This window comes from Oculina patagonica, chromosome 7 (assembly GCF_052425735.1).
Source record: "Oculina patagonica isolate OP01 chromosome 7, crgOcupat, whole genome shotgun sequence".
In the NCBI taxonomy this organism is placed as follows: Eukaryota; Metazoa; Cnidaria; class Anthozoa; order Scleractinia; family Oculinidae; genus Oculina; species Oculina patagonica.
The window spans coordinates 15813346-15826461 of NC_135764.1; the positions used below are offsets into that span (position 1 = coordinate 15813346).

At 42.5% G+C, this 13116-nt stretch overlaps 1 protein-coding gene across 5 annotated transcripts in view; it reads left to right on the top strand.

Annotated features, from left to right (window-relative positions):
- The window catches only part of LOC144661238 (solute carrier family 23 member 2-like), a 52960-nt gene extending 41905 nt beyond the window's left edge, over positions 1–11055 (top strand). For all 5 annotated transcript variants that reach the window (XM_078521935.1, XM_078521933.1, XM_078521932.1 and 2 more), the window contains 5 exons: positions 15–138; positions 233–389; positions 519–772; positions 7431–7704; positions 9414–11055. In XM_078521935.1, the coding sequence (XP_078378061.1) occupies positions 15–138; positions 233–389; positions 519–772; positions 7431–7704; positions 9414–9718 (1114 nt within the window). In that variant the 3' untranslated portion in view covers positions 9719–11055. The remainder of the gene's footprint in view (positions 1–14; positions 139–232; positions 390–518; positions 773–7430; positions 7705–9413) is intronic.
- Positions 11056–13116: the final 2061 nt, after the last annotated feature.

Consider the following 13116-nt stretch of genomic DNA (forward strand, 5'->3'; position numbering starts at 1 on the left):
TTTTTATGTTTCAGTACTATCGTCTTAATATCTCTGTTTTCACAATACCTTACCAAGATCCAGATTCCAGTGCCCGTATATAGCAAAGAACAGGGAGGTCTTTATGTTGGTCGCTTCCCAGTGTTCAGGTTATTTCCAGTAAGTATAAGTAAATATTTCATGGCGCTAATTTTTACAATTTGTTTAATCACTTTTCTTTAATTTGACGTGTGTCGCATGGTGTGCTTCAAAGGTAATTCTAGCAATCGCAGTATCGTGGATTATTTGTGCCATCATCACTGCAGCGGGAGGATTTCCTTCCGATCCCAGCATTCCTCAGTACATGGCAAGAACTGACGCCAGGATCGATGTATTGGAAAAAGCCAAATGGTTCAGATTTCCGTATCCAGGTTGGTCATAGTAATAAGCATTAGTTACTCTTTCTATGCATTTTGCAAACTATGCAAATTTTTGCATTTCTATGCAAGCTAATACTTCTTTGCATTGTTAACTCGAGCTTTATTTTGGTAACATTCCAGGTCAGTGGGGAATGCCTACTGTCAGTGCCGCAGGGGTGTTTGGGATGCTTGCTGGGGTGTTGGCCTCCATTATTAAGTCCGTGGGAGATTACTACGCCTGCGCAAGATTATCAGGAGCACCTCCACCGCCAAAACATGCAATTAACCGTGGAATAGGTATGGAGGGAATCGGAGGTGTTTTGGCGGGAGCGTTTGGTGCTGGAAATAGTACAACCTCGTACAGTCAAAATATTGGAGCCATCGGCATCACTAAGGTCAGGAAATAGCACGCATTGTTGTTTATTGATGTTTGTTGTTGTTCTTTTAATAGTAGAGGTTAAAAATAATAGAGGTTTAAAAAACCACTTAATACGTTTGGGCAAATTTGGCTGTTAGAGCAACACGCGACAAGGCTTTGCGCATGCTCACCCACGAGGTTTCGAAATCTCGAGGCTATAGCCATGCTTGTGTCACGGATATAAGCCAAATTAAGGCATGGAAAATGAGCATCAAATTCGACGAAATATAAAAATAATATCTTGAAACAGTGTGTGGTGTATTTAATACAGAAAACCGTGTGTAAACTCCGAGTTACAACACACACATGGCAAGAACTCAACTAACTCGATCGTACACGGCCTTCTTGTCACGTGACGACTCTACTAGTCCCAGGACTCCACATTCCTCCCCCCCCCCCCCCCCAAGTTCTTAAACAAGCAAGAAAACAAACGTCAACGAGAAAAAAAAATTAACGCCTCTGCCCTAAAACTTAAAACTGTTCACGGGGGAGGGAATGAGTCCATTAGTAAAAACGCTGCGGGGGGTTTCTATTCCTCGCTGGGTATCGCCTGACAGGGGTAGTTGGCCCCGAGTCCCGAACCATTGTTGCACTGGGTGGTTCTTTGTCTCCATGGGCAACCTCGGGGTCATTTACATCAGGTACGGTTATCTCTGGATCCACACCTTCCTGCTGCAATGGGCTAGTAATTGGTAATGTGACACCAGGGTTGAACCTTTCTGTGGGACGAGCAACTAGTTGATCGTGGTGTCTTCGAACCACAGTTCCATCTTCCAACTCAATTCTCGCAGACAAAGGACCAGTTTCCTGGATGATAGTTCCTGGAATCCACTTGGGGCCTCTGGAGTAGTTTCGAACATTCACTGAATCGCCGACTTCCACTTGACGCATTCGGCTATGCTGATCATGCTGTATCTTCTGTCTTGACTGTGCTGCATGTACCCTTACCGCTACATCTGGTCGCAGCAGATCGAGATGTGACCTCAGACTTCGTCCCCAGCGTAACTGAGCAGGAGACTCACCCGTGGTGTTTTGGGGGGTAATACGATAACTTAATAGGAACCGAGCTAACTTGGTCTCGACAGTACCATCACCTTGCTTCTTCATCCCTTGCTTAAACGTCTGCACCGCTCGTTCTACGAGGCCATTTGATGATGGGTGATAAGGAGCAGAGGTAATGTGCTTGATGCCATTTTTCTGTAGAAATGACTTGAACTCGCTGCTAACAAAATTGGACCCATTGTCTGACACTACAATCTCTGGTAGGCCGTGTGAAGCGAAGGTTGTCCTCAGATTTTCAATGGTTGCGCTGGAAGTGGCAGAATTCACACAATGGATATCCATCCATTTAGAATGCGCATCAATAATTAGGAGAAACATCTTGCCCATAAAAGGACCGGCATAATCTACATGTACTCGAGACCAAGGGCGGCCTGGCCATTCCCAAGGGTGCAACGGTGAACTGGGTGGCTTCTTTTGGTGGCTTTGGCAGGTAACACAGCTTTTCACCTTTTCCTCCAAACGTGAGTCCATTTTAGGCCACCACACATAGCTCCTAGCTAGGCTTTTCACTCTAACAATACCGGGGTGGGACTCATGTAGTATGTTCAACACTTCCTCTCTCCCCTGTGGGGGTATCACGACCCGGGATCCCCAAAGTAGGCAGCCAGCATGTACACTCAATTCCTCTCTTCTAGCAAAATAAGGCTTCAGGGCTTCTTCTTCGACTGCCATGGGCCATCCGTGAAGGACGAACTGCAGAACTTGAGAAAGTACTGGATCACGGGCTGTCCACAACTTCACTTTAGTGGCATCCACTGGGCTGGTGTTGATGGTCTCTAGAAGGTGTATAATGTCCCCTGGGATGGGCGTGGTCTCTGGAGCAACTGGAAGGGGTAGACGACTGAGGGCGTCTGCGTTTCCATTCTCTTCACCAGGGCGATAAATAAGCTCATACTCATACGCAAGCAAAGTCAATGCACATCGCTGCATCCTACTTGAGGCCATTAGAGGTGTGGCTCGTTCAGGGTTAAGCAGCCCCAAAAGTGGTTTGTGATCTGTGTAGACCTTGCAATGACGTCCAAAAAGAAATTGATGGAACTTCTTCACGGCAAAAACTACAGCTAGTGCCTCTTTATCTAGGTGGCCATAGTTCCTCTCTGCTGTGGAGAGTGTTCGTGAGGCATATGCAACTGGTTTCTCTGAGCCATCTTTCATAACATGGGCCAGCACTGCCCCAATACCATAGGGCGAAGCATCACAAGATACCAGCAACACTTTCTCAGGATCATAATGTACGAGTACATCTGATGATTGAAGTTGATTCTTGGCCTTATCAAACGCCTCTTGTTGCTCTGTACCCCATTTCCAACAGATATCTTTCCTCAGAAGCTCGTGCAGTGGCTCCAGGGTGGACGATAGGTCGGGTATGAACTTGCCATAGAAGATAAACATCCCTAGAAAAGATTTCAGCTCAGAGGGATTGGTTGGGGTTGGGGCCTCCTTGATGGCCTTCACCTTTGCTTCAACTGGATGGAACCCTTCTGCGTCAATGCGGTGTCCCAGGCACTCCAAAACGGGCTTCATAAATTGGCACTTTTCAGCTTTGAGCCGCAAGCCGGCATCAGAAAGGCGTCCCAAAACTTTCTCAATGTTGTCTAGGTGCTCTTCCGTGCTGGGCCCTGTGATGAGGATATTATCTAGCAAGACTCCTGTCGAAGGTATTCCTTGCAGCAAACCCTCCATGGTTCTCTGGAAGATGCCGGGCGCTGAAGAGACCCCATACGGAAGGCGGTTTTATCTAAAAAGGCCTTTATGGGTGTTAATTGTCAAAAACTCCCTTGAGTTCTCATCCACAAGCATCTGCTCATAAGCATGGCTCAAGTCTAACTCAGTAAACGTTTGACCCCCAGCCAAATTTGTGTATAGATCATCGAGCTTGGGGATAGGGTAGCCATCCAATTTCGAGACCTTATTGACGGTAAGCTTGTAATCTCCACAGACTCTTACTGTGCCATCACTTTTCATAACTGGGACAATGGGTGTGGCCCACTCGGAATATTGAAAAGGTTCAATGGTTCCTGCCTTCTCAAGTCTTTCCAGGTCTTGCTCAATTTTCTCCCTGAGAGCATATGGCACTGGTCTGGCTTTATGGAAAATGGGGGTGGCTGTGGGGTCCACATGGATCTTGGCCTTTGTCCCCTGTAGGGTCCCCAGACCCTCCCCAAATAGCTGTGCATGTTTCTGCAAAATCTCTCCAAGTCGCTTGTCATGCGAAGTAAGTTGCTTAATCCTTGGCCAATTTAGCTTAATTTCTTCCAGCCAATTCCTCCCCAACAGAGCTGGGCCTTCTCCACTTACAACTAACAATGGCAAGGAGTATTCGCCCCCTTCATAATGTACATCAACTGTACACACCCCTTCGGGCTTGACCTCTTCCCCAGTGTATGTACGAAGGACAATTCCTGATTTCTCCAGTGGCGGTGCCCCGTTTTGTGAGACAAGGTGTTTGTAGGTGCCTTCACTTATCACTGACAATGAAGCCCCTGTGTCAACTTCCATTTCTAGTGCTTGCCCACCAACACTCAGCTTTACTTTGTATGGCAAAGGTCGTTTACCGCCAAGGGTAAACAAAGAATATGCACCCAAACCCTGTTCTCTCCCCATTGCCTCCTCTCCCCCCTCTAGAAGATGGGTATCCTGTGGGGTGTCTGACTTCTTATTAGTACTAGGAGGTGGTAGTTTCACTTTCTTTTTGTTCTGGCACACTCGAGATAGGTGACCCAACTTTCCACAAGCATAACATTTCGCCTCCTTAAAATGACAGCTTTTGGGGTAGTGATTACCGCCACAGCGATAACAATTAACTTCGCCACCCTTTTCCACTTTAAAATCGACTTTGTTGAGCGAAGTATCCCCTTCCTGAGGGTCCCCCTTTTGTATCTCCGAGGCATCCTTATCCGCGGCCTCAATGGCGAGAGCCAGATCGAGCGCTCGCTTCAGGGTTAATTTCGGTTCGGCTAGTAAACGACGCTGTATTCTGATGTCGTGAACACCACACACAAGCCGATCACGTAGCATTTCATCTAATGTTGCCCCAAATTCACAGTGTTCGGTCAGGTGCCTCAACTCAGCTAAAAACATGGCAATTGTCTCACCTGGTTGTTGAGTGCGAGTGTTAAAAACTTGAGTCGTTGTACAATAGCGGAAGGCTTTGGCATGAAATGTTCCTGGGCGAGTTTCGCTAAATCCTCATAGGTTTTGGTTTTCGGGTCCTCCGGAGAGACCAGACTTCGTATAAGCTTGTAGGTTTTGGCTCCCACGCTAACTAGGAAAATGGATCTTTTTTTGTCCGGATCGGTTATCTCGTTTGCTTCAAAAAAGTGATTTACACGCTCAGTGTAATGGCGCCAATCTTCCGTTTCGTTGTATTCGTCTAATTTCCCAAATTTTCCCATTTTCCGTGTAGACTTCGCTTCACTCTAGTCTACCTGGTTGTGGTATTCGATCACGTTCCTCGTCGCCAAAAATGTGGTGTATTTAATACAGAAAACAGTGTGTAAACTCCGAGTTACAACACACACATGGTAAGAACTCAACTAACTCGATCGTACACGGCCTTCTTGTCACGTGACGACTCTACTAGTCCCAGGACTCCACACAGTGAAGGAACGTTTCAATAACACAGCAAATACAATTTTAAGAAGGTACGGATGGCCAAAAGTGACGAAGATTGAAACGCATTGCGATATGGGTTTTTGAAATGTTGTTGGGCTGAACAGTTTTCAAATTAATCTCAAGGTAACTATAAATTATAATGCGCAGGAGACAAATATGGTTGCAATGAAGCTATGGTTTTACATGTCATTTTGATCCAGGGTGGTAATTTGTTTTCAAAAGTAAGTTCCATAGCGAGTTTTTGGCAAAACTTTACTCAGCCATGACACAGTCCCTTTAAGGACGTTCGCGCGAAAATCTTCTAACATTGCAATTTTTCTTAAACTTTCACCACTGCTATTTTACGAGTTACTTATGTCAAAATGTAAAAAAATTGGGGGTCACCGAATTCGTTTCCGAGATACGATACCTGAAAGAAGGCGCTTATTTGGATAAATTTGACTTCGTCACTCGATATGACCTCAGCAAGTTCTGTCGACAAAATATTTTAAATGAATTGATGCAGGCCGAGCTTATTCAAGTGGGTCTATTGAACGAAAACATTTCGCTATTGAGGTCCCTTAAGGTAAATCTTGTCTTTAAGAACTGCATTTGCGAACATTCAAGACTGCAAAATGTGACTGATTTGATCGCGCGCGAGAAGAGAAAATAAAAAATAACATACTTCCGAAATTTAAATTTGGACCATTTTTTGTCAATCGGTAGAGATATTATTATAAAAGGTTATACATCCCGAAAAAGGTGGGGTTAACCAATCATTTAAGAGAGGAAACTACAAGCGAAGTTAACGCAGCAGCTACCTACCCTATATGTGTTTAGGAAAATTTCTCAGCGCGCGCGCTCGTTCATGACGTGGCCATTGTGTGACGTTGCGACATGAATTACGTGCGCAGTAAGGATGCGCATAAACAATTCGCGCGAACGTCCTTAAGCATTGTCCATGCCGGATATTTCGTTAATGAGTCAGTCTCGATCAAGTGTAAAATGACATGTATTTTTAGAGCTTACAGCAATATTGCCCTCTGGAGTATGGTGATGCTGTCTCCAAGTTTGGGGCGACATATTTAACCAAGAAGACGCCTGTTGGAACTTGAAAACCACACGGAATTATAGGGGACTGTAAACGATCTATTTACTTTAATCTTCTAATTTTGTTTCCTGTGTCATCACAACGAGTGAATCGGTTGTGAACCGTAATCAACGTCAAGTTCAAGCTACCTACCTAACACTCCAGGAAGTGGAGTTGTAATTTTCCTAATTTTGAGGAGGGGAGGAGGAGAAAGCGAAGAAGGAACGCCAACTTTCCCTTTTGACCTCTTATTTCCCCGCCACCCCACCCCAGAGAGCTACGGCCATGCTACCGGGACTACAAACATATTTAAAAATTGAATGAAGTTTATGTATAGATTAAAAAAATCTTTTTGTGGAGTAGTCGGTTACACGGTATAGTCAATAAAGGAAGAACCTGGGTATTCTAGTGAAATCAGTTAAGACTGAATAAATATAAAGGATGATATCAGAAACAGAGATAGCTGGATAAAGTGGATAAAGTACGTTAAGACTATAGAAACCTTTAACAAAGGGATGATAACTTCAGATAATTTAATATGAAACTTTTGTCCAAATATTTACCAAAAGTACCTGCTAAAACCACTCTACTCAATTTCATAGTCGATGGTTCATGCCCAATGCTACGAAGATGTGAAAAATGGCAGTGAGGCAACTAAAGAATAATTTGCAAGGAGTTACGCTCCTTTTAATTGTCAGCAAAAAATCCTGTATCACAAACTAAGAATTTCAAAATTTGCAACTCGTACATTAAACATTAGAATCTTGGGCAGATGTAGAATACAAAATATTTAAAGTTTTTTATTATTCATTCACTTTATCTTCTTTATGAGAGACTGAATAATTAAAACCAACCTTAATTCCGTTGATGCCGTTCAATGCTCTCCTAGGTTGGAAGTCTTCGTGTGATCCAGTCTGGAGCTCTTGTAATGATGGTTGTTGGTGTCCTTGGTAAGATTGGCGCGTTATTCGTCAGCATTCCAGATCCCATTGTTGGCGGAGTTTTTATGGTCATGTTTGGTATTATCGCCGCTGCTGGAATCTCAAATCTGCAGTTTGCTGACATGAATTCTTCCCGAAACTTGTTCACTGTTGGATTTGCACTTGTGTTTGGATTAGCTCTGCCACATTACATGGACAAACATCCCGGTGCCATACAAACAGGTTCACATCAAAATTTCCGTTTTATTGAGTTTCAAGTGCGTCGGGTTTGTGGGTAGGAGCATTGGTTCTAAATCAATGTTAATATTGAATACATTTTTGTATCACGTGCGCTCCACCAAAGCAGGCTGCTCAAAGATTTACGGTCTTCAAGTAAATTGGAAAAATCCCACTCATGGACTGAAGCGTATTTATGTTACCAGTTAAAACGTGAAAATGTATTTATGTTATAAGAAGTAATAACATACATGCAAAACATTTCTGCATGCTCATTGGCAGGAACAGTGCAGAGAGTTGAAATTGAGTACAAAAAGTTTAAATTGAATGCAGAAAGTTGAAATTAAATTGTTTGTATAGGTAATCGCATGATTTCGAGTGCAATTTGGGATAAATCAGCACGAGTAAATTTTTCAAAGGCTAACCAAATTGTACAACCCGTAGGGCTAGTGCAATATGGAGTCTTTGAAAAATTTACGAGTGCTGATTTATCCCAAATTGTACGAGAAAAATCATGTGATTACTTGTTAATAATACACATACAAAAATTTCCCTTCAAGTGGATGGCAAACAAACCGTGTTTATACGTAGCTTACCTTTCCGATTCGTTCTTAAACATAACGGAGTTGCCGGGCTTTGTAAAATCCAGATACCGCTGGGGAATTTTAAAGCTCTCTGTCATGCATTTATGCTTTTATCCTCAGTCAGCTGTATTGGTTTGGGCTGAAATGTCCAACTTCAATTCACGCTTGTAATCTTTCTTCTTTACGAGCCGTCGCGTAAGTGAATCCACGATTGGTAGCTTTCAGTAGTTTCGTAAAGCCTCTCTCGTGCTGTAAATACGTCAAATTCCTAGTACTTTGGTTTATATACTTATACCTTTCGTTAAATTGGTCAAACGTTTCATGAATCGTTATGTTTTTGCTCGATTTTTGCTCTCTCAAACACTCCGACATCGGTCGCCATTTTGTTTTGGCGCGCTTTCCGACTTTCCTATCAATCAATTTAATTTCATTTTTCTGCACTCAATTTTAACTTTTTGCACTCAATTTCAACTTTCTGCACTGTTTGGGATTAATTGACGTGCTCTCAGCCAATGAGCATGCAGAAATTTTTGTATGTTTATTATTAGACAGGAAAGTCGGAAAGCGCGCCAAAACGGCGGCCGATGTCGCAGTGTTTGAGAGAGCAAAAATCGAGCAAAAACATATCGATCCATGAAAAGATTGACCTATTTAACGAACATTATAAGTATACAACCCAAAGTACTAGGAAGTGGACGTTTTTGTAGCACAAGAGAGGCTGTGCGAAACTACTGAAAGCTACCAATCAAAAGCTCGTAAAATTCCGTAGCAGTATCTGGATTTTACAAAGCCGGCAACTCCGTAATGTTTTAACGAATCGGAGACGACAGAACACGTCTTGTTTGTTATCCACTTTCAGTGAAATTTATGTATGTCTTTTATTAACAAGCAATCACATGATTTTTCTCGTGCAGTTTGGGATAAATCAGCACTCGTAAATTTTTCAAAGACTACAAATAATATTACAATTTGGTTAGTCTTTGAATATTTACTCGTGCTGATTTATCCCAAACTGCACTCAAAATCATGTGATTACCTATACAAATTTGATGATGAGCTCTCTTGGCAAGAACGTTTGGATCTTTCTTTTCTACATCACTGATAACCAATGTTTGTTACTTTATAATTCAGGAGTGTCACAGATTGACCAGATCATCACTGTTCTAATGAGTACCAGCATGGCCGTTGGGTGTTTGGTCGGGTTGATTCTGGACAACACCATCCCTGGCACCATTGAGGAACGCGGGCTCAAGGCTTGGAGGCAACATCTGTCAGATGAAAGTGATGATCATTTTGAAACAGCTTCTATGAAAGTCTATGATCTGCCGTTTGGTCTCAATCGCATCAGTAACTACAAAGTGGCCAAGTATTTGCCTTTCCTGCCGTATAACGACAAGGATCACTTGACAACTTCCGATGTGGAACTGACCACTTAAAAATGAACAATTTGAAAAGCCTTGATAAATGAAAAACCTTGTTTCTGGGGACAACTATGAACAACGACTATATATATACAAGGGAGCACTTATATATACGGTGGGGAAAACCAGAGAAATTATTATTACAGTAGTGATTTTAAGTGCTGAAATTGCTGAAATAAGCCCATGAGTTCCTACTAAGCGTTAACTGTAGTAAGGAATGAGGACCACATTGCATCCCCGATTTTTGTACTTGAGTTGACCCTCAGTGGGAAATTCATGCGCGTACTTCGACGTTTAGAACGTTAAAGGTAAGGGATAGAATATAAGGTAGCTATATGGTAGCTATGTAGCAAGTTAGAGTTTCAGGGTGGACTCCAGGCTGGGTCTAGGGCTATGGTTCGTTCATGTTCAAATAGGTACAAAGAATCAGTTGATAACTATTGTAATCAAAGATCTCTTCGAGACTATCGACTTTTTTTGCATGAGGTTAGTATGAGTAGAAGGTTTATCCTGGGCATTGTTGTTCGAACATATCATGGAAGAATTCAAACGTCTTTCAGTTCAAGCATTTTTTATTTTCGCGGAGTAAATGCTGTATTTGTCAGTCGCGACGACTGGGTGCTTTGCGACTCATATACTTTGGCTTGGTTAAAAAAGGTAAACTTTGACGTTTGCCTTTAACATGTTTAATCGAAATAGTCGTTTCCTTTCGAGTTAGAAAGATTTCTACTCGGCCTAATGCAGAAAAATAACGCCTGATCGCAGGTTAGGTTACGCACGACAGAGTTACCTTTTGTCTCGTCACGCAATCTTAACCCCACACTGAGAAGTAAATTTTCGTTTGGATATTACCAAAAGCCGCTTCTCCTCGCGTTATTCTTTACCTTACAGCTACACATGCCATTTCTAACGACTACATTTCCAGCAAAACAGTTGCTGGTTGCTGTTATTTTTCTAATTGCGATCGATGCATTTACTTCTGAACAGAAGAAACGTTTAACGTTTACTTACTACTTCCACCGGAAGTAATTTCACAACAGGCTACAAAAACACTTATAAATATCACTTAACACATTTAATGATGTTGCAATTAGCGAAGCGCACTAATGACGTCACAGAATTTGACCCCCGGTGTGAGTCAAAATTCAAACAAACAAACCGCTCTCTGTAAGAGCAATGTATGGTTGGCGGGCACTTTGGAGGCATATTTAGCGATTGTTTCACAAAACCATGGCCAGATTGGCTCGGATTTCGAGAGAAAGCCTTACCTGTGCAACGTAGAAAGCTCAAACCGTGGTTTGAAACAAAAGGTTTGTCAAACAGAGCGATTATTCAATAAATGTGTAAAATGTTTTACTCTCAGCACAGGCTTCCCAAGCTCAAAATTCGTCTTTTTGATGTGTTTTTGAGCCTTTCGGGCGGCCGACTCTACATACGTGGTGTATGCGACAGCTTGTGTATATAGAGAAATGTATGGGAAAATCACGGGTTCTCTAAAATCGGGTAAATAAATATATATTTTGAAATAAAGTTTACCTACCTCAAATGTGTCGCTTACTTGTGTCTTGTGCCGAATTTGGAGTCATTCCGACGCCATTTAGCGAAGTTATTCGAAGTCGTTGTCTCTCCTACTAAAAAGAAGGAAAGGCAGACCACTCCATCGATCGCTGGCCAGAGCTCACTCCACAAATCGCTCTCTCCTCAAAAGGAAAAGTCCCGAATCGCAATAAAACCAGCAGTTCCATAAAGCCCAATAAATTTCACTCCACATACGTGTGCTTCGGCGGTCGAAAGACTCATAAAGAACGAGAAATTTTACTTTAAATGCGCCTATTCGGCTTTCCAGATTTGCTTGTGATCGACCTCGCGCCAACGGTCAAGTTTCACGCTAAGACTCCCAAGGGATGTTTTTTGAAAGCTGTATTGTTCGCTAATCACAGCCATGTTTACATAGGTCAGGGAAAAGCCGCGTAAATATAAATCTGACATCTCCACGTGCAGAAGAAAGCAAGATATTCGCGAGCATTCAAGACAAGATAATATCCCAAAGTCGAAGGAAATTTTGTTCGATCACCGCGTCGATCAAAAACTACATTTTGTATGATTGCGGCTTCAGGGCTTCAGCCCTAGCGTGAAACTTGTTGTCGTGATGTCAGCGCGTGACTTGGTTCTAATGGACCAATCAGAGTTGAGGATGAAACCAGATACTTGTGATTGAGTAACGACCGTTGGCGCGAGGTCGATCACAAGCAAATCTGGAAAGCCGAATAGGCGCATTTAAAGTAAAATTTCTCGTTCTTTATGAGTCTTTCGACCGCCGAAGCACACGTATGTGGAGTGAAATTTATTGGGCTTTATGGAACTGCTGGTTTTATTGCGATTCGGGACTTTTCCTTTTGAGGAGAGAGCGATTTGTGGAGTGAGCTCTGGCCAGCGATCGATGGAGTGGTCTGCCTTTCCTTCTTTTTAGTAGGAGAGACAACGACTTCGAATAACTTCGCTAAATGGCGTCGGAATGACTCCAAATTCGGCACAAGACACAAGTAAGCGACACATTTGAGGTAGGTAAACTTTATTTCAAAATATATATTTATTTACCCGATTTTAGAGAACCCGTGATTTTCCCATACATTTCTCTATATACACAAGCTGTCGCATACACCACGTATGTAGAGTCGGCCGCCCGAAAGGCTCAAAAACACATCAAAAAGACGAATTTTGAGCTTGGGAAGCCTGTGCTCTCAGTTATTGAATGGATTATAAAGGCCCGATTTGCTGTCGGGATTTGCTGAAAGAAAACATTTATTTTTATGAGAAATGCAAAACGTTTACACTGTTCTTAGTGGCACATTTTCCAACACAACAGAGCTAACCTCAGATTTATGCCACCACAAAATTACACAAAGAAACGCTCGTCCGATCGGTCCCCTTGCCTGAACCGAATATTTTAAGAGGTCAATTTCGTTACACAATTGTCGCGGCAAATACTATTTAATATACACTGATCGAGCTCGGCAGCTGTAGCTGCAGTCTGTAATAGTAATGGGGATAAATAACAGCTTTATTAAAATCAAACCCGCCGTCAATTCCATTAGAAAGGCGTTTGAATAGCATAATATTTTCGCCCTCTATCTATCATGTGTCGAAACAGATCGGATGACCGGCGATCAGTGCTGTCAAATTCGGGAAGAATTCTGAATTTCTTGCAACCGACGATCTTTCCGGTGCCTAAATAAAGCAATCCTTCGCAATTATATAATTTGATAGTAATTCGCTATCCGCCGCTAAAATTTCTCGGCAGCCTGAATAATTTTGCACTGGGAATCAAGGTGTTATTGCCGGATCTTCGACTAATAAATTCAATTTTGGGCCATTTTTTGGATACCTTCAATCTGTTTTCACTTACTAAAGCA